The 22,958-nt window shown below is 37.0% G+C and overlaps 1 protein-coding gene across 3 annotated transcripts in view; it reads right to left on the reverse strand.

Annotated features, from left to right (window-relative positions):
- Positions 1-952: 952 nt before the first annotated feature.
- The window catches only part of ANKRD46 (ankyrin repeat domain 46), a 31,429-nt gene continuing 9,423 nt past the window's right edge, over positions 953-22,958 (reverse strand). Inside the window, exons 2-5 of one of the 3 annotated variants that reach the window (XM_057737321.1) lie at positions 12,069-12,169; positions 8,941-9,278; positions 7,570-7,728; positions 953-2,956 (exon numbers count right to left, since the gene is read on the reverse strand). In XM_057737321.1, coding sequence (XP_057593304.1) covers positions 2,740-2,956; positions 7,570-7,728; positions 8,941-9,251 — 687 coding nt within the window. In that variant the 5' untranslated portion in view covers positions 9,252-9,278; positions 12,069-12,169 and the 3' untranslated portion in view covers positions 953-2,739. Of the gene's footprint in view, positions 2,957-7,569; positions 7,729-8,940; positions 9,279-9,497; positions 9,633-12,068; positions 12,170-22,958 lie in introns of those variants that run through there. The other 2 variants (XM_057737323.1, XM_057737322.1) reach the window with 2 other exon arrangements.

Genomic DNA, 22,958 nt, shown 5'->3' on the forward strand with positions numbered 1-22,958 from the left:
AAAAAAAAAAAAAATTCAGTTGACCCTTGAACAACAAGGGTTTGAACTACATGAGTCCACTTATACTTGGATTTTTTTTGTTAAATACATAGTATAGTACTACTACAAGATCATCTACTGTTGGTTGAATCCACCGATGCAGAACTACAGATACCAAGGGCCCACTGTAAAATTACTCGCTGAGTTTCATCTGAGTAGGTCAGTGCCCCTACTCCCTAATAACCCCTCACTGTTCAACAGCCATCTGAACTTGTTTACTGAGTATGGTAAGTGATGAGGAATGACAGGTAGAGAAGTGGGCAGTCAGATATGGTTACCTATGTTAGGTTGTCTGAACATGCCAGGGCTTAAGCTTCAATATTAAGGGTTAGCAATCCTGGGAGGATAATGGAAAAATGGTACATTATAGGAGGATGAAAAGATAAGTATTTAGAAACAGGAGTGAAAGTTTTAGTAATGCATGTTGCTGAGCTGGCAATAGGCAAGATTCTAGATGGTTCCACTGTCAGAATCATGACAGACAGCAGGGTAGAAGGAAAAGCAAACTTGTAACTGGCGATAGAGCCTGAAAGTGGAATCCCTATTCTACTATGTCCTAGCTGTCTGACCTTGGAGAAGTTACTTAACCCTCTTAGTGTCAGTTTCTTCATCTTACAGAATGGGGAAATATAGCAGGGGTGGGGTGAACATAAGGGTGAAGTGAGACAAAGCATGTGAAGTTACCTGTACAACTGGGAGGTGCTTCATCATGCTAGTTATTATCACTCAAGTCCAAAAGCAACTCACCCAAATTAGTGTCAGAACACTTATAAGGCAAACATATATGAAACTTGATATACTTATTACATCAGGTTTGGAAAAAAAAAAACACTGTTTTTTCAAACAGCCAATTGGAACCCATTTAAAAAATCCTAAATTAAAAACGACGATACATAAGAAAACAGATTGTGATTAAGAGATTATAAATGTTTATTGGTAGTATTACTGAATACTGAATGCAGAGAATAGAATACAAAGAAATCAGCACTTAAAAGGAAACATAAATCTTTAAAAAATGCAATATATTTACTTATATGTTAACCAATTTTGCTCATCTGTTTAGCATTACAAACAAAAACAAAGCTAATTCCAAACCTTTTAATCTGAATACACTTTGATTTTGAGTTCTAGTAGTTCTCCATTCTAACATCCACCGTTTTGCTGTATTTACACCAAGTGTGATTAACTTTGTATCTAACCTAAATCAGGAATTTTAGAACAGCTCTTTGAGACAAGATAAAGTCACATGAAAGAAAATGCCTCAATCCTAGATATATAAATGCAAAAGAGAAAATATTAAGAAGCAAAAAGAATCACAGAAATACCAATTCTGTTTTAAATTATAACTTCTAATTCTAGCAACAATTCAATTAGCAGTAGCTTAGATGACTGTGTTCTAAAAAATAAAACCATCAGTTCGCTCAGTACAATTTTCTGACTATACCCAATGAATAATTATCATCTTCACATCCTCTTTTAATAACCCAAGAATATGATTTAAACATAGCAGAATCATTAACAAAAGAGGCCTTCAAACATACTGCTGAAAGCTGCAATACCGTTTGGGGCCATATTTCAATTTACATAATGTTAGCATTCATAAAGTTTGACACCTAGTACAATAGTGTTCAGCACTGTTAATTCATAAACACTTCATCCATTCTTGCCATCAGAGAACAACTGATATGGATGGGACTGATAAGACAATTCTAACAGGGCCTCTAAACAGGATTGCACATAAAATGAAAAAATTATGAACTACGATACAATTGTGACAACATAGCTAGCTTATAGAACTGAATTTTTCACCATAATAATAGTACTACAGAATTACAGTGAGAGTTAAACATCAGAATTATTTCCCTCTGCTAACTACTGAGTAGAGAAAGCTTTCTGACTGCATTTTTGATGAATAGAGTATCTTTGAAATAAACACTAGGAAAAATTGAAAAGTGAACAAAATGAACTTCTCAAGTTCATTTTTCACAGATATCAACAAGCAAAGCAGCTTACAAAAAATCAAAATTATCCTAAAAACAAATAAATATAAGATCAAATAAATCATTTTTGAGGAAAATATAGCTCATTTTCAAAAGTTCTGTTTAGTTTGTGACTAGACTTGAAAATATTAAAACAAACCAAACAGATTCCAATGATACTGATTTGCTCTACAGGATCTGAAAAAAAGCACTTCAAGTTTTAAGCTGCATGTTTCATTCTCCCCCACCCCCTGCCCCTGATATTCCCCAAAGAAAGTAAATAAGAAGAGAAAAGCAGCTCTTGCAAAAATAAACAAAAACAAAACTACCAACCAAAACTAATCATATAAGACAATCTGCGAACACTTCGCTTTAGTTGGTCCTGTGTTAGGGTAAGGTCTCTGTAGCAAGGATTTCCTAGTCTCATCCTCTACGTCTCATTCTTTTGTCACGTCCATGTTTTTATCAAACAAGGCCACGCAGAGCCTTTCCTAAGAAGTCAGGCTGAGTTGGAGGTAGCTTTAGGACAGTATACTTGACTACAGTATGTAGTTAGTTCAAACAGACATGTTGTTCTTCTAAAAGGATTATAACGTGTAAAAATGCAAAAAGAAAAACATGTATAGCCCTCACTGCCTTGCACTAAGCGAAAACTCTGAGAAACTGAGAGCAAACACTGGAAGCCAGGACACCGCTTCTGCCGCCTCTCCCAGGAGCTCCTCTAATGCACCAGTTCGGGCTGGTTTTCCACGAAGGGTAGCACCCCACTCACATAGTAGGCGATGCCCAGAGACAGCAGAGCGATGACAAAGATCAAGAGCAGCACCCTCCAGAAGCCCAGATCCTCTACAAATTCCTGCCACGTGGTCCGGAAGCTGGACAGGACCCCCTCACCTTGCTGCAGGTTGGGATTGAGGAGGGAATGGCTTTCCATGGCACTGTGAGAGAAGCAAAGGGAAAAGAAAGGGCGTGAAACAACACGTTTCACCCATTTCAAAAACAAAACCACAGGCACTGCATTGCTTAGAAAAGACCAACCTTAAAATACAACGTTTACAAGAAGAAAACTGACATATATTCTAACTCATCTGTGTACTGACATATATCTGCAGGTATCTGGACAATCTACTTTTAACTATATACATTGCTAAACAGTAATGATTATGTTTCTTGGTTTAGCATCTAGAAGAGTCAAAGTTAACAATCCTTTTCTAATAAAAACGTCCCAAGCAGAAGTCTTCAAGTAGGTCAAATAAGTTGTTTCCATCAGAAACTAAAGCAAAACACATTTTGGTTATTTGAAATTTAGAAGAATTCAGCACGAGGATTCAAAATTTGAGAATTCATGTTAATGAAAATAAGCAAAGATGGGCAAATCTAAAAAATTATTATATACAGTGTGTGAACCAAAGTGAAAAGGGGATTTTTATTAATTTAGTTCAATAATCTGACCAATGAAGGGATTCCTTCTTTGAACTATAATACTCTAGTAATGGAGGCTTACTCTTCAGTCTGCTGTACACTTGGGCAGGGCCAGCCATTAGGAATTCCTCTTTAACAGGTTCCTCCCACTGGTTTTAGTTCTATCTTGCACAATAACACAAAATAAGTTTATTTCTCTTCTGCATAAAGGCTGAGTCTAGTTGAAAATCAGGTAGTACAAATACCATAAAAACACCGATTCAGGTTTTCATAACTACATAAATGAGAAATGTGACTGCTACAAATAGAATACATCTGACATTGGCGTTTGGAAGCCTGCATGGTGATGAATTCGAAGCTCTGAGGGATTAGCACCCACAATTATGTCACAACATGTAGGACCAATAATAGGATATCATTTAGATTAAAGCCACAATGACCATAATCATAGGTATCAACTATCTACTGCTGTTATTATCCTTCCTAAACTCCTTCTCTTCATATTCTTCCAACCATCTTGGGATAGAACAATGGAAACAGCACAAAACAATGTCTTAGAGTCTGGTTCATCATGCAAAATTGACAGTTTCTTTTTTTTTTTGGTAACCTACAACTTTATTTTACTTCTTGACACTGTTAACCAGAGGCCTTTCAGCTTTTACTGGCATTTAGAGTCTTCTCTGATATGGGAAGGTGATTTCATAATGGGCCAGTCTGTTTGACATCCAAACTTTTTTTTATATTAAAAAATGTTTATCTTCTAAATAGGAGAATACGTTTTCAATGGGAATCTACAACAATACGAAAATTTAAAGAAAACCCAAGCAAGTTCAAAAATAAGATTAGAACTTTGAGAAGTTCAGGAGAGGTTAATTTTGACTTATACGAAATTTATTGACTATATCTGAGTCAACATGCTCATACTTAAAAGTGTTAGATATACAGGTATCCCCCACTTTTTGAAAGTTCGCTTTATGCCACCTCACTTTTAAGAAACACCCACAATACTACCAGTATTTGCTAAATGAAAGTAATCCCAAGAGGATTTTTGCTTTCATACGAAAAAAAGGCAAAAAGCAAAAACAGTGTTCAATGTTTGTTTTGCAGCAAGAGTGGCACCACCAAGCTCCTTCCCCAGGAACTACACTCAGCATCTCAGGATTCTGCTGCCATAGAACTGCGTCTGTGAGCATCTTGCTTTTAGCTCCATTTATTTTGTGCATCTGTTAGTAAGATGAGTCCTATGGTAACTGCTTCTTCACTTTATGCCATCTTGGCTTAAGGAAAGGTTTCCTAGGAACACTCTACTTTTGGATAGTGGGGGGTGGGGTAGGAACCTGTAAAATGAGAATTTAATTGCGCATTCTCTAGGAGCTTGTGAAGTTTTCCCAGTCAGAACTGTCTATAGCAACTTGATTCAATGAAATGTTTTCTACTGTCTAGGAAACACCTGATTCTAGCATGATGGTCTGTGTGTACATGTATAATTTTTTTTGGTACATGTGTCATCTACACTGTCTCTGTCATCCCATACCTACAAAGTAAAAAGGAACTAAATTAAACTTAGGATATATGGGGGTGTGGGGAAATATTTTTCATCAACTTGATTTATAGGCCCTTAAGAAGTTATGCTATGTTTTAGGGAATCATAAGGGAACCGGAAAATACTAAATACATTCAAAATCTTGCTTTATCTCCTGTTCTAGAAAAGACTAATCATCACACAGCTATGCCACAAATGCCATGGACTAGCCAATCCCTTTAAGCTTTTTCCCTCACTTTTTTTATTGATATAATTCACATACCATAAAATTCATCTTTTTAAAGTACACGATTCACTCGTTTTTCAGCAAATTCACAAAGTTGTAGAACCATTTCCACTATCTAATTTCTGAACATTTCGGTCACCCCCATAACAAACTCTGCATCCTTCAGCAGCCACTTCCCAATGCCCCTTCCCCTGCTCCTATAAACCACTACTTTCTATCTGTTGATTACGGATGCTTCACATAAATGGAATCATATGTTATGAGGCCTTTTGTGCCTGGCTTCTCCCATGTAGCATGTTTTCAAAGTTCATCCGTGCTGTAGCACATATCAGTATTTCATTCTTTTTTATGGTGGAAAAATATTTCACTGGATAGACAGATGACATTTTGTTTATCCACTCTCTTCAGTGATGGACTTCTGGGTGATTTCCACCTTTTGGTTATTATAAATAATGCTTCCATGAAATTCATGTACAAGCTTTTGTGTGAACATGTGTTTTCAATTTTCTTGGTATATACCTAAAAGGAGAATTATTGCGTCATAGGGTAACTCTGTGTTAACTTTTTGAGGAGCTGCCAGACTGCCTGCCACGGCAGCTATGCTATCTCACATTCCCACCAGCAATGCATGATGGTTCGAATTTTTCACATCATTGGCAGTACTTGTTATTGTCCCTCTTTTTTAATTGTAGCCATCCTACCTGGTATGAAGTGGTATTTCACTGTGGTTTTGATCTGCATTTTCCCTAATAACCAATGATGCTGCTTTTTAAGCTTTTTAATTTAAGCTTCAACCACACCTTCCTATCTGAAGGACAACTAGGTAGTACAAGTATTAATAATTCAATTTTTAAAGAATAGGCTTTACATAATGCTGTACATAATGCAAATTCTCATGCTGAAGTGCAATGGCAGGTATGTGAAAGAAGTAGGAATGTTTCATACTGCATTGCTTAAGTGACTCATCACTACTTAGTTAATAAGTAATCACAACTGAGGTGAAATAAAGTATATTTCTAATAAAGAGATGCCAAGAAACTGGCTGGTATAACTGGTGTAACAAACTGGTATAACAAACTGGTATAACAAAATATACCAAGTAAGGTCCTGAAAATATACCAAGAAAATGTACATTCTTGAACATTTTTCATGGTAAAGAAGCCTAAAGTAGTTATGAAAATAAATTTTAAGTTATTTTGGAAGAACATGATCTTTAACAAAAAATAGATAACGTTATTGAATTGCTTATAGCTTTCTGACTGCCAGTCCAGAGCACACAGACGAGAGAAGAGCTGGCCAATGTGTCTCTGACTTCTTATGTCATGTACTCGCCAGTCTTCAGTGATAACTCATGAGGAGCACGCACTGTTCTAGAGGTAAAACTCTTTAATTTCTTTGGACAATAATAAGTGTTTGAAACAAACAAAATAATCCTAAACTTGAGAGTAGAATTAATGGTCCCCAAGGAGTACACCAGCCAGTCCATGAAGAGGGAGGAAAGGAATCATGGGCACGGAGGAATCACATTAAGGGTGAACTATGAAAAACAGAGAGGATTTCATCTGGAATGCGAAGAAACAATGATCCCAACAGTCTAAGAGGACCATATGCTCCTAATTCAAAGTCTTGGTCAATCTGCTACTGGGTCAACAGCTAATGAGGGCCCTGGCCCGCTGAAACTTTTGGGAGGAGACTATTAGGCTCATCACCCTTCTTACCCTGTAATACTTGGAAGGCTTGAACTCCGTGATGCCAGGAGAAAAGATGACTGGTCAACTTTTCAGAGCTCCCTGAACTATGTTCTAAACTGCTTCTGTCAGTCACTGCATCACTTATAGGAGCCCAAATAACATTTCTTCCAAGTCATGTAAAAGTCACTTTCACATCATTGAACTGTGTATGTGTTAAGTCTTGTCTTACTCTCCTCCGGTTTTACTTTTCCTCAGCACTTTAATTCCCTACCTTTGAAACTATCTTTTTGGTCTTTTTAAATATTGTCTAAGTTCTTGGCCTAACTTATCCTTCTCTTCCTTTTTTGAAATTCCATTCTTTTTGTGACCTGTCCTTAAATTCTCAGACTCCTGTTTCCTTCCCTCCTATTCAGCTCTTCTCACTTGTACTACCAATACAGCAGGCTGCCCTGCCTAGTGGCTAACAGAACATTCTGTGCATGTGGGCACGTAGTACTTTCTAATAATAGCTTTTCAATTGTAATCTGGAGCCATAAGGACCAATATAAAGTTCAAAGCAAGTATCAAAGCACTTTACTTGAAAGCAAATAAGTGTAAAGCTGACAAAAAGTTGTCATAAAAGATTCACTTAAAGTGACTTGCCCCTTAAAAAAATGACATCTTAAGTACCTTTCACTCTCAGCTGTCTGCATGGTCTCCAGTTTTGAGTGAGTTCCTCTGTTAAATCCTTTTACCTCCTGTTCTTCCAAAGATTCCAGCAATCGGATGACATCTTTATTCACTCCCCTGCGCTTTGCCAGAACTAGGGGTGTAGCACCTTGATGATTGCTAAAAAGTTCATAAAAATAAAGAGGTCATCATAGCAGTTATATTATACTGTTAGTAGCCATTTGTGTAGATCTCAGTGAGGAAGCCATGAGCCCCATTAACCCAAAATTAAAATCCAGAGTAGAATTACTGGTTGAGCTGGAACTTGAATTTGGAGTTAACCTTTTTTTTTTCCTTTTACGGGAAAAGGAAAAAATATATATATAGGCAAGAGTAGATAAATGAGAATAAATAAAAGAAAAAGAGGGCATCTTCCTAGAAATTAACTGGAAAATTCTAGATTCATTCTTATCTAATATTTATATATTTCATGAGAAGAGTGTATATATTTTTTTAAAGCCTAAGAATTAAAAAAAAACAAAAAACCCAAAACACCCAAGCTCACAATCAATCAAATAAGCTGCTTTGGTTCACCTAGCTATTTAACAACAGGAGAGAGCCCAAGTAACACCGAATCCTATAGTTAATTCCCACCACGTTTTGTGCTGTAGAAGCAGAACCATTTACTGTCTTATTCAGATTTTGGGACATTATCGCACCAATAAATTAGGGTAACACGTATCTGTAGGTTAAAGATCAAGGTCACTTTTTAAAGGGGCCTGATACCTTTCCCACTTAAAAGACAAAAGTATCACTAAAACAAACCCAAAAACCCACTACTTCTTCAAACTGTGCAGTATAAAAAGGACTGTGAGCCCCAGAGGTAACGAAGCTAGCTAACATGGTATATAACATGACAGAAGGCAAACAAGCTTTGGAATCAGGTGGAATTAGGTTCAAATTCCAGGTGTATGACCTTTGTTAAGTCATTTAACCCAGAATTCTTGTCTCAACTATTTCATCTATAAGATGAATACCTACCTTAATAGCTATTCACGCTGAGGATTAAATGAGCGAACACATATGTGCAATGCCCAGGCCGTAACAGATTTTCAACAGATGTTAGTTCTTTTCTTCTTTTTCCCTTGCCTTACAATACACAATTAATTAGTAGCAGAACCTAACCACTATTTTCATAGAAAAACTTATACTGCTTCAGCTTAAATCTAGAAGTCAGTCTCTTATTTCCTCACTCACTGTCCTCAATACCCTTCTGAACATGTCACTACACTCAATTAATGAGGAAACAAAATCAACAGACTCCAACATTACACCACTGGTTGAGAGACTAATGGGAAGAAGTGACAAGACTTCAAAAACCACAGAACTTACCAAATATCAATTTTCAGTCCATTGGAAACTAAGAATTGAATAGTATCCACATGGCCACAGAGATGAAGAGCTGTGTTTCCCTGATAATCTGTGGCCAGGAGATCAGCACCAAATTTATGTAACAACTGGCAGATGTCTACATTCCCTCGGGCTGCTGCGAGGTGAAGGCCTGTTCTGCCCCTGCTGTCACGAATATTGGGGTCAAAGCCACTTTCCAAAAGCCTCTTGGAGTAGTTAAAGTCCCCATCAATACAGGCTTGCAGCAGGGGCACATTAGTCTGAGAAGAATCATTTACAAAAACGTAGGACATTGTTCAGATGTGGTAGTTGGAATGTGCCTGTAATGAAATATGAGGTGAGTGAGATACAGAGAAGCCAAACTAAATCAAGACAATGAAGTCATTTAGAAAAGCACCATTTCTTATCCTTCTTGGCCTCCCACCTCAAATAAATTACCTCACCAAACAGAAACAACAGTTATTAATTACTATATTTTATTTTCCATTAAAATGTCTCATTTTTCGTATCTGTTGAATCAAAAATTGTAATTAAATTACCATAAAGCTGTATTTTGCTTTTCATCATATAAAGAGATTTTTTTTTTTTGGGCTGCGCCACACAGCATGTGGGATCTTAGTTCCCCAACTAGGGATCAAGCCTGCGTCCCCTATATTGGAAGCTTGAAGTCTTAACCACTGGACCACAAGGGAAGCCCCTGGATTGAGATATTTTTAAGGCAAAGCAAGATATAAGTGCTTACATTTAAGTTTATTACACTGTCAGAAGACACAGACACATGTTCCTTGAACTTCAAAGAACTACCTGTACACACATGCAAATGCTACTACTGGTAGAGATTCTTATTTAAAACAAAGTAATTCTCTTTCATATATTTGCTTCTTATTGTATTTGAGATATTCTATATGGTAAAATAGGATTATCTGCTCAAAAGTTAACTTAATCAGCTTGAAAAAACCAGTAACTTAATTCACATTCAATAAGGACTTGCTAAATGTTGTATTTAAGCATAAACTTCAAATTTTAATAGAAAGGGAAAAGCTAACAAAAGCAACAAACTAAATTTAAAAACTGGAAATATCATGAAATTAAGAATGTCCACGGGTGGGAAGCAAAGGGGAAACTGGGACGAAGTTAAGAGGAGCACTGACATATACACACTACTAAATGTAAAATGGATAGCTGGTGGGAAGCTGCTGCATAACACAGGGAGATCAACTTGATGATTAGTGATGACTTAGGGGAGTGGGATAAGGAGGGTGGGAAGGAGCCACGGGAGGGAATGGATATGGGGATATATGTATAAATACAGCTGAATCACTTTGCTGTAGAGCAGAAATTGGCACAACAGTGTAAAGCAATTATACTCCAATAAAGAGCTTGGAAAAAAAAATGCCCTTTTTTAAAATAGTATTGATCCTATTCTGCTTTGTTCTGTGGTTATCTAAATATCTGATTCTGCCAAACTCCCACTGTCTGCAGACCGAGAGATGAGAAAAAACAGGTCTCTGTGGGAATATAGAGGCGGGACGGAGAGCAGCAATTCCAGCTGTGTCCATTCTAATATCTCACCCATCTGAGTAGCCTCGCTTCACCAGCTGGTTTGTCCACACCTCTTTCATTGATACCTCCCTGTCCCCAGCAATCTCTTGGTCTCTGTGTGTGTGTGTCTGTCTGTCTGTCTTCACCCCACCCACAACTGTCCCTTCCTTGGTTTATTTAAGAAAAAGTTAAAGCAAGACAAAAGAAACTTTACTAAGAAGTTAAAGAGAAAACAAACCAAAACAAGAAAACATAAAGGCAGAGACTGATGTGTTTGTTAAGATGTTCCTTTACTCTAAGGTTAAAAAAGCTTAGTCACGGATGAGCTTGGCTTATAATTTATCAGGCAGTCTTCCTGGAACACAGATGGAACTGGATGCTAGATTAATATATTGTGCCTAACCTCACGGGGATTTAGGAAAGTATGGCTCTGCAGTTTGGTGAGATTCTTGGCCCCTACTCCTTTCAGCCTGGTTTCCAGCAGAGCCACTGTGCCTCTAGTCCTGGGCCACCTTAAGCTCTGCTGCTGTCATGGGTGCAAGGGAGAAACATTAACACAGACTGAGGGCCTGTTCTGAGCCAGGCATTGCATTAAGGGGTCTTAATGAATTTTATTTAACCTTCCTAACAAGTCCATAGGAAGATTTATTATATCTGAATTTTAGTAAGGAGTCATTGAAGGATTTTAAGTCAAGGAAATGGCATAGTCTTAGTATATTAGTCTTTCAGAAAGATGACTTTCTGGCAATACAGAGAGGCTACATTGGGGGAGGCAAGATTGGAAGCAGGGAGATCAATCAATAAAGCATTGTAGAGACCCAGGCAAGAAATGATGATAGCCTGATCTACGGCAGTGGCAGAGGGAAGGCGGCATACTGGAGAGGGATATACCAGATAGAATTAACATAACTCAGTGACCTGTTGGATATAAAGGGTGAGAAAGAGCTGTTAGGGATAATTCTAAACAAGGGGAAAATCTGCTTTTGATTAAGAATTGCAGAGATCAACATAAGCTTCAGATAGTGATACTAATAATAAGGATGCTTTTTAAAGAAATTAACCCAATGGGAAGATGTTTCTCAAAAAAATAGTCAAGAATTCTCTTTCAAGAGTAATCTCCCTATTTTCCCCTTCATTGGATTGGATCATAAAAAAAGACAAAAGAATCACGAACTTTTTAAAAATTTAAATACCATATATCAAGTGCTTTCCAAGAGGTAATGTGTTTTGGTTAAATTCTCTAAGAACAGATAATGAAAAACAATCTAGTTGGTATTTTTGGCTCAAACAGTTAAGAATTCTTGTGGTCTGCAAACTGGGATTCTTTTGAATATTGGCTCAGTAAAAACGACAAGCCTTTCTTGCCTATCTTTTAAGTGAGCATAAGCATGGTGTATTTTGTGAGTTTCTTTGTGTCCTTGAGAAACTACTAACCTACAAATTTAATAAGCCCAATGATAGATAACATTTTTCATCTTGATCACAGAACTGAATCTCTCCAAAAGCAAGGCCATAGTTCACTGAAGCTTTCACATACTGTGAGGAAGTCCACAGTAGAAAATACTCACGTAATCCTTAAGATTAGAGCTTTCTCTCAGTGGTCACGTGGCAGTTCCTCTGAATTCTTAAGAAAGTTCAGCAGAACATCCAGAAATGTGCCAGCAAGTATCTACAGTAAATAGAAAATTCACTTAAAACAAAGATGTGGTGTGAAAAAGGACTTCTTGTTCTACTAAACACAGATAACGTAGAGGGACCTATTGATACTTTCCAGAAAATGTATGGGTAAGGCATCAACTTATGAGGCTAGTAAAGTCACTGTCGAGTAATAAAGTGGTGAAAAGGAGAATAGAAGGGCTTAATAAGGAGCAGCTCTGTTGCCCACAAACAAGAGAGCATGCTCTGAAAGATGAAAGAAAGAGTCCGATTGTAGCCATCAGCAGAGGAGAAAGTGGGCTCTGAAAATTCACTCTAACTTACTAGAATTTGGAATGCATATTTTTCACATTATAAATGATGGTTACATCTCAGGTTAGCCCACTAAAGCAATTTTAGAAATAAAATGCTATTTGCAGTGGGGAAAAAAAGTAAAAACAACCAATACCTGTGTTTAAACCAAGCAGGTACACTTAAGAAAAAAAATTTCTCATCTGTCTTGAATGCTGGTACTTAAAGCACCTCCTGAGATTGTCCCCCCCCTTTTCTTTTCAGTGTGAAAGAAAACTGGCTCAAATCCATCTGCAGGCTTTTCCACACGCCTGACCCCACCCCTCCTGCACCTCAGTGCTGCCCTACCTTCGTGCTTTCACTGGGAACCCCTCAGGTTCCCCTCAGGGCACTGAGAGACATCTGGAGTCCCCTGTCTGTCCCACTGCACTCTTCTCTTGAGGGAACGTGGGGGGGAGGGGGTCATGGACAGGCAGCACGAACCACAAAAAATCAACAGTAATTTGTCAGGCAAACATTTACTGTGTACCCAAAATGTCCCAGAAAATATGCTAAGTGGTAAATTTGGGATATAAAGTCTAAATCCCAAATGTATAATTCCAGCTGAAATTCATGACTTTTACTAGCCATTCAGGGTGTCATCAAGTCCCTTTAAATAAACTTATAGAGGGAAATAATCAATGGCATTTTATGAAGCTCCGTGAACCATATGTGAGTCAGGGTGTATCACAGGGGCTATCAGCGTGAGGCTGGATGTGAGGATGAGGGCTGACAAACTGCATGTGAGGTAGTACTAGTCCCATAACAGGTCAGCAAATACCAGGATGACATGATAATATGCAAAACATCCACCCCCTTCGACTGTTCCCTAGATTTCTGCCAGTCTGTAATACCAATTTAGACAAACTTCATATCACTGAGCCACTTAATTGATTTCCTTGAAGAAATAATCTGTATTTACCCAAAGCCTATCATTTTCCTTTCCTGTCCTACCCACTAGAGCTGAGTCTTCATGACTAAAGCCTCTCTCTAATATATTAATATAAGATCTGGCTTTGCCAATGTTAAAATGGTACAGGGGTTATCCTAAAGATAGCAGGGTTTATATTATGAAAAGGATGTGTTGCTTTTTGTTTGGAGACAGAATTATAGATTATATAGTTATGTGCCCCCAAGGTAATCCTAATGTTTCCTTAAATCCATAAGTAAGACCATTTTCTGCATTTCTTTTGATATGACAAGGCCACATAAGAAAATAAAATTACAAATTTTATGTGCTTTCAAACTTAATATTACATACATGCATTAGACCTAAATTACTAGACACCTGCCAAGAAAATGTTGAAGACCCTAAATAAATCACTAGAAAGATATTAATAGCTTCCCCAAGAAGTAATAGAAATGACTAAAAATTAGGACATATAAACTATTGTCCAAAGGGTGAAGAGGACTAAAGATTTTTTAAATTAAACTTTTTATTTTGAGATAATTGTACATTCAAATTCAGTTGTAAGAAACAATACTGAGAGATCCTGTGTACCTTTCACCCAGTTTACCCCGATGGTAACATAGAGTAAAACTGCAGTACAATATTACAACCAGGATACTGACACTGATAGTCAGGAATACAGAACATTTCCATCCCTGCCAGGATCTCTGCCCTTTTACAGCCACACCTACTCCCCTCCTGCCCCCAACTCTCCTTATCCCCTGGGAACTACTACTATCTTCCATTTCTATAATTCTGTCATTTCAAGACTGTCATAGAGCCATACAGTATGTTACCTCTGAGGAGTTTTTTTGTTTTTCACTCAACATAATTCTTTGAGGATTCATCTGGGTTGTTGTCTGTATCAAAAAAAGTTGTTTATTTTTTTCCCCAGAGTAGTATTCCATGGTATGGATGTACCACAGTTTAACTGTCTACCTGCTGAAGGACATCTGATTATCTCCAGTTTTTGGACGTTATGTTAAGGCTTCTAAAACATTCAGGTACATATTTTTATATGAATGTATGTCTTCATTTTTTTGGGATAAATGGCCATGAGTGCAATTTCTGGGTCATACGGCCTAAAGATTTTGATGAGGAGATTGTTGAGTCTGAAGGTGCTCATATTACTCATGCAAAATAAAAAAAAGCAAGCAAGCAAGCAAGAAAGGTCTTCTTTGAGGTCATTTTTCTAGGTGCCAGGAGGATGAGCGGTTGTTTATGGAAGAGTTTGTAGGACCCACCATTTGGAAGGGCTGAGATGGAAGCCCTGGTCTTTACCAAAGGGAATGTGTCATAAGAACCATTCCACAAGCAGAGTTAGAGGCACTAATGTGTGATATCTTTCAAGATTCACAGAAGCCTGTCTGTCACCCTGTGAACGGATGTGGGCATACTGGAGGCTGCTTTAGAGGTGGGGAAAGCAGGAGGGAGAGAAATGTGATAGTCTGACTCTCCTGAGAGGGGCTACTTTCAGGAGTAAACAGCCCTCTAGAGAGGCAGTTTCTCTACTGTCAGATGTTAAAAGGGCTTGGCTACTCCACCCAGAATGTATTTGGAGCTGGAATGCCTGGGTTTGAATCCCACTTCAGCTACTTACTAGCTGTATGACTTAGCTAACCCCCAAAATAACAGTTACTACTCTCCTGAGGCTGGGTACAGTCCTCAGCTGTACTCTAGCTTGCAGAGTACACAGATCCCCTGGCAACACAGTAGTTTCTAACAACTGGGTGACCTCTAGTGGGGGGTAAGGAACTCCAGGAAAAAAAAAGAGAACTGGTTCCTCCTGGCAGAGGAAAAACCACATGGACAGTCAATAGTGGGAACAGTCAAGTCCCAGAAAGTCCTCTGGTTATTAACCATGGCCTGGCTCTGATTCCTAAGGGACAGTATCCATAAGGGACCGTGTCCAATGACCGGTTCAGAGGCCAACTCCCTGGTATTGTTAAAAGCAGGACTTTGGGGGTCAGATCTTAGAGGGCTAGCACAGCTTAGCATTTAAAACTCTAACTCCATGCTCTGTGGCACTGCCTAGGAAACTTCATGAGGATGGAGGCACTCATCCTTTGGGACAAGACAGTCACTCAGATCTCAGTAACAAAAGCTCCTAACTTCAAACACTGCTTGTCTCAACCCACATAACAAAACAATAAGGAGGTTTTAGTGAAAGTTTATGAGTCATCAACTTGATAAAAAAGTTCTAGTTAATATTCTTTTCATTTTATATTTTATTTTATGTTAATCTTAGGTCAATCTACACAACTTTAGGATAAGTATTCTTGATGGTTAAGAACTAATGGAGAAAACATGTTCTATTTTAACATATACTTATTCTACCATAACTTTAAATTGGTCTTCTATACCCAATACCACCAACCATACATAATGTATTGATTTATTTTTCATTTTGAAAGGTCACTGGGAAAGGCAAGAGTAAGTGCAACACTCTTGGTTCAAACAGACTGACAGCTTTATGCCTACATAGCAACTTTGATCCGAGATCAAAGCACCAGATACTTCAACAAAATTCAAGGAAAAAATGGCATACCTGAAGAGATGCGCTATCAGACCCTACTGCGCGCATTTTCTAATGCCAAAGAAAAGTACTAAAACTGAAATGACATACAGTAAGTGGAACCCCCAAATCTGGAGTCATTATACCTCACTTGGTTATTCTTACCCTTTAAAAAGGATACAGTTGTTTTTAAAATATAATAAATAACCTCAATGAACCATAAAACAAGAACATCTAATGAATTCATTAAATCCTAACTGCTTGCACTTTAGAATTACTGTTCTTAAAACCTAAGCACTGCACAGATCCACAGATGTTAGGCAAGGGAGGAAAAAAAGAAGAAATTTAGCTGTGAGCAAGTACAAATTTTAACAACTTAAACCCCTTCCCAAAATATTGATAATATATTTCTTCAGTCTGTTTATCTTCAGCAGCTATATTTCTCTAAGAGTGGTCTTAATTTCCAAAGCTCAGAAAAGTTAATGTGTCTAAGGCCATATTACTGTTAGTGGCACAGTGGACTTCAAATTTAGTCTATAATATTTGCAATATGCCATGCAGCTTCTATATAGTCATCAAGATAATCAGGAGAAAATGGTTCATACAAAGCTTTGTTGCTTGTTTACAACTGTTTTCTAAAATTCCAACAGACCATGTCTCCAGAAGACAAAAACTGGGTCTGACCTGTCTGTATCCTGAGGATTTCACAGTGCCCAACAGGATGTTTCTTGACATCTAGACATAAGACAACCCAATAATTCTTTGCTGAATGTACACTCAATTAAGTTCACTGTAACAGAATTTCTTTAAAAAATCATTTATTTATTTGGCTGTGCTGGATCGTAGTTGCGGCACGCTGGATCTTTGTTGCTGCGTGCAGGATCTTCACTTGTGGTATGCATGCGGGATCTAGTTCCCTGATCAGGGACTGAACCTGGACCCCCTGCATGGGGAGCCTGGAGTCTTAACCACTGGATCACTAGGGACATCCCTGTAACAGTATTTTAAAGTAACATTTTTTTTCTTATGACTAGTCTGTAGTTCATTGTAAAATTCTTTAAATAAATAAGAACAAAGATAAGAAAATAAGTTATCCCTAATCCTACTAATTTAGAAATACCTATCATTAATATTTTGGTGCTATGGTCTCACAGCTTTTTTTCTCTATATGAATATATATTTTTAATTCATAACATACATGCTGATGTTAAACTTTTTTACTTATTATATTGTGAACATGCTTTCATGTTACCAGTCTTCTATAACTATTTTTAACGGTTATATTCTGTATGCATGTACCATAGTTTTCTTACTGAATTTCTTAGCACATTAAAACAGAATTTGCTCTATACCTTTCTATTTATTACACAGATTCAAATTCATTGACATTTTAAGCCAATCAAAACATAGATAGTCTAAGAGAATTTTAAAATAATATTTTTGGTCAAAATTTGACTATCACAATGGGTTTTTAGGCAATGTAATTAAAAGATGTGACACAGAGGGATCTGACTGTAATGTAAGGCTGTGGAACCAATTTCATTTCTTTATTGGCAAATGGTTTTACTGTGACAGCAATCTTGATGCAATGCTTGCTTTGCTCACTATAAAACTTCCAAGATTCTGGTTTACACTTCATCTTAAACTAACCTGGATTTAGGATCCTTATTTATCTGTTTTTTTGAAGATTGTCGTGGGCCTGAGATTCACATAAATCTTATGGGTAGGATTCCAAATTTTAATCTTTGAGGTATCTAACCAAACAAAGGCAAAAAATATGTGAATATTTACTTTGAGTTCTTAAAAAAAAGAAAAGGGTAGCTCCCCTTTGAAAGCATGGTAGTAAGTAAACAAAAAAGGAACTGGGAATACTATCTTTTCAGGCTATTGCAGTACCATGAAGAACATTTAAAGGAGGAAGTTTGTAAGTAGAATCTTCTGAATTTTACTGCCAAAGCTCAAATATATAATTAATAGAAGTTCAAAAAGAGTTAATTTTAGATAGATGTGGACCAACCACAGATATATTTTTACTTTAAATTTGTGGAAAACACATATTTTTATGGCATTTCCAAGTCGAATCTGACTGTGTCTAAAATTTTTAATTTTGTGATTTCTTCAATGCCAAGCTATCAATTACTTCATAATTAAAATTTTTTTAATGCAGTAAAGTGGAGGTTAACTTCAAATGTGTGAATTGCAGATGCTACTTTAAGAAAGGCCAGTTTGTTGTGTTGAAGTTCATAGTAATAATTGAAAGGAGGCTAATCGGTATTACTTAGGTAGTGTTCTTAGAGAACAAAGGATTTATTTATGTTTATAAATATTTATTATGTTATGTTTATTACTTATAATGGAAAAGGAAAAATGATTTATTTGTATGTTTGCTATTACTCTGCAAACAACTGCTTAGCAACATTTAACATTTAAGTTATTATTACTCTAGGCACTAAGTGTTTTTCCTACAATAACTAATTTAGTCCTCATGAAAAAACCTATATGGTAAGTACTATCATTATCCTCATTTTATGGGTGAAAAAACTAAGTCCCTAAGTTTGTTTTCATAAGATTCTTTTTATATAATTAATTAGTTTAGCAAATCTTTTCATCAAAGGTTATATAAAGGGAAATATCAGTACAGCCCACATACTCTGAGTTAACTCTTAGAATTACTTCGTTAAAAGTAAATTTTTAAACTGTGGAAAAACAATAAACATCTGGAAATTTTTCTTACTTTTACAGGAAGCGTCAGTCTAGCACACATATTCTGATTAGCTCTTTGCAATCATCTCACACAAAGCAAACTTTAAGAGTGAGAAAAATAAAGTATTTGGAAATGTTTTCCACTTTACAGGGAGTGACTACATTCCTGGACTCATTATTCTCAAGTATTTCTTACTTGTTGGGATAGTGAGAAAACACTTGCCTAAATTTTTATTTTTCCATCAGGAAATCAAAACACACCAAACAAGAATTTCCGAAATATATTTCCTGCAATATCTATATTACTTAACTATTATTTTTTGCATTATTAAAATTTAGTTACAATTCAAATTTCAGAAAGATATTGGCTTAAAATAAATAAAATTTAATTTTTCCCAAAGAGCTCATTGTTTATCTTGGATTTTTTTTATTCTAATACCGTTCAGTATTTTCCAAAATCTTTACTGTGTTTACCATGTTTAAAATTCTTAGCAAGGAACCTTCTCCCACAGAAGTTTCCAATTTGTAATTATATTTATAATAAAGACATTAAATAAGTACTGGGAGGCCAATGTTAAGTCTTTCATGTACATGTATTACTTTTGTAATAATACAGTTATTTGATTTTTTAAACATCAGTTTTTTCCTAGCTACAGCAGTATTTTATTTACAGGACCTAATGGTGCCACCTTGTGGCCCACCTGGGCTTCAAGAGCAATGTGAGCATCTAGTACTGGTGTAAAAAAGCAAGAGAATTTCATAGTCACTTACTGTAATTGGGATGTAGTTCAATTTTCCTTAAAAAAAAAAAGTTTGAGACTTCCCTGGTGGCACAGAGGTTAAGAATCTGCCTGCCAATGCAGGAGACACAGATTGGATCCCTGGTCCACGAAGATCCCACATGCCATGGACCAACTAAGCCTGTGTGTCACAACTACTGACCCTGTGCTCTACAGCCCACCCACCACAACTACTGAGTGCACACAATGCAACTACTGAAATCTGCAACAAGAGAAGCCACCAGAATGAGAAACCTGCACACTGCAACGAAGAGTAGCCCCTGCTCACCATAGGTAGAGAAAGCCCATGCGCAGCAACGAAGACCAAACACAGCCAAAAAAAAAAAGTTTACCTAATATAATGCTGTATGTCAATTATACCTCAATGAAGAAAGAAAGAAAAAGGAAAGGAAAGGAGAAAGGAAAGGAAAGGGAAAAGGAAAAGGAAAAGGAAAGAAAAAAGAAAAGAAAAGAAAAGAAAAGAAAAGAAAAGAAAAGAAAAGAAAAGAAAAGGAGGAATTCCCTGGCGGTCCAGTGGTAAGGATTCAGAGCTCTCTGGGCCAGGATTCAATCTCTGGTTGGGGAACTAAGATCCCACAAGCCATATGATGCTGCCAAAACAAACAAACAAACAAACAAACAAACAAAACCCACAAGTTTACCAAGCAAATAAACAGCATAAATATGATTCCAGGCCTTTTAAAAAATCTAAACCTCATTAAACCCACCTTATTAGACTTCAGACTTCATTTATACAGCATTGTTAAAGTGCTACAAAAATGACATCCTTACTTATTCATTTATTTGGTGTTATTTTAAAATACAGGAATTACAACTTTTATAAATTATTCCTTGTTTTCTAAATAGTCCACAAAATTCAACCAGACTTCACCTCAAATAGTTTGAAAGCAAAGACTGTGTTTTTAGAAGAAACTTAAGTATTTCTATGAAATTTTAACAGCTGAAGGGCCATCCAAGATCATCTAACCTGGATCATCCAACCCAATCTCCCTGTTTAACAGATATGGATACTGAGAACCAGAGAGGCTGTAACTTTACATGCCAATCCTCACCTCTAAGGTTTTAGCCCTATTTGTGATCTATGGTAGAAATATAAGGTACATCATCTTCAATATAGTAGGTTTTCACAGTTCTCGTATAGTATGTGCCAGATGGAAGCTAGCGTTTACTGCATCCTTAATATAAGACACTCATTCTAGTGACACAGGGTGGGCACAGGACCCTCCCCAGGCTACACAACACAAGAGAGGACCTAGTGGACTTTGAAGTGTGTGGTCTGGTTGCTGGTGAGGCTATGCAAATCACTCTAGAGCTCCATGATGTTTATACTTATGGCCTAGATAGACCCTTAACATTTAGGAACTCCTTACACATCATTACTAGACCCACATCCTACCCAATGTGTTCCAATCTCTAGAGACCCTGGTAAATAATAAGAACACACAATGAAAAACGACTGAAGACAGGCCTAAGGGGCTAACTTAATTAGCCAAACCTTCAAAAATGGCATGTTTATGTATAGATATCACATGGGGTAGCAGTTATTTCCTCCTCTCCCCACTGGAAATAAGAATTAAGGATGAGGCCTTTGGTAGGAAGTGAGCACAGAGTTTTAAAGGGAGGCTTTGGTTCTTTTCCTGCTGTCTCTCCTTTGAACTGTGGGTAATCTATTTTGGGGCAGCATCTTTTGATACGCCAAGAAAAGAAAGTAGAGAGATATGCTTAGAAATGGCTTTAGGTTCAAGAAAGAGAAACAGGGATTTTTTTCCCCCACTAAGGTTTTTAATTTTTTTTGCCCAGCTTAGGAGGATAAAAATAAGTATAGGATTACAAGCAGAAGTTGTATTTTTTGGCTGGAGCTTTCCTCATGCTGCCACTCAGGAACCAAAGATGTGGGGCAAGAAGTGGGAAATGCCAGTACTGTAAAGCGGAACTGAATCAGCAGTCCTGGAAGCTTCTTTAGTAGAACAGTAATTCCGAGTAGAGGGGCAATGAGTCACAGTAATCCTCTTTCTGACTGAGATCTGGCCCCACACAGCGGATATGTGAGTTGACTCAGTTTACTTAGGCCTCATGTACTCAGGTTCTAGGGTATCTTTCAGAAACGGGAATTGGGGCTGGCAAATCCCTGTATCAGTTTCCCACGGAACCAGGCCACTGTGACGAATACAGGAAAGAGTGGTCAGTGATTAAGGTCGGAAGCTTTAAACAGCTACACGGCTCTTCCAGATTCGCTGTTTTCCAGGAAATGTCTTAGCAGAGTTTTTAACACTGTCAATTAAAATTCTTTGCTAGGTTTAGCAAATACAAACCTTATTTTCCTTCTGGTCTTTATTTTCAGTCTCTCAAAATGGTTTAGTATTTTGTCATTTGGTCTGTGACAAATACTAAAGAGACAGGGAATAATATGGTAAATGTCTTCATTTCAAACAATTTTTTTCTGTGTGAACTGTAGATGGTGTCATGATGTACTACAAAACTGTTAGGAAGAGGTTTGTTTGTTTTCTTAAGTTTGAACAATTGCTACTTTGAACGTTTGTCCTTGTACTCAAGAAAACTGCATTGTCAAGCAAAGATAATTATGATAGGAAAATTATTCTTTACAATACCATTAAAAGATAATTACTTCATGTTCTTCCAACAATAGATGGGGGGATAAATTTCTTATATTTAGATAAATGAAACAAATTACATTCTCAGAATTCATAAGCTTTGGATTTGGGAACATGATCTAAGAAATGCAATGTTTATCTTAAACTGTAAAAAAGTATAAGAACAGATACAAAAACAAACTAAAGGCAAACTTTTAAGTTCAAAGTAACTATTAAATTTACTACAATATTTTATTTAGTACATCACCCCTGGTAAAAGAAATACAAATAAATCTAAAATTTATTATGGAATATACTGCCTTTTCATACCACTTTCTTTCTATCTTCTCTGGTTCAAATTTTAGTTTTTAGTGGATGGCTTCCTGTTTCAGTTAAAAAAGATTAACCCAAGAGTTCCTCAAATTTTATCTCCACTTTACTTTGGTCTCCCTTCCTTGGACTTTGTCCTTTGGAACTTGGTTCCACTACTACCCAGATCCTAACCCCGAAATCTCTCTTAGGATAACTATCTCTGGATTATCTTTTACCTTTACTACTCTCTCACACCTTATGAAATGTCTCCCATTTACATTTCTCAATATCTCCTTTAGCCCCCTTTTGGCTACCTTAAGCAGGAAGAAATCTGTCCATACAACTGTCCATCTCTTCAGCCAGCTTCTGGTTCCTCCTAAGGCTCAAGGCAGATCACTCCCATTTCTACTAGGGAAGAAAATGCCTTCCCCATGCAGAGGACCAGGGCACACAGAAGCAAGGACAATGTGTATAAGTGTAAGGTCAGAGCGGAAGGCCTAAGGGGACTAACAACCAGATAAAAGACTAAAAATAATTTCTAGAAAAAAATCAAGAATTTGATCAAAGTTCAGTGTCAGGGTTCTACTAACCCAAAGGTACCA

Source organism: Hippopotamus amphibius, chromosome 5 (genome assembly GCF_030028045.1).
Source record: "Hippopotamus amphibius kiboko isolate mHipAmp2 chromosome 5, mHipAmp2.hap2, whole genome shotgun sequence".
Taxonomy (NCBI): domain Eukaryota; kingdom Metazoa; phylum Chordata; class Mammalia; order Artiodactyla; family Hippopotamidae; genus Hippopotamus; species Hippopotamus amphibius.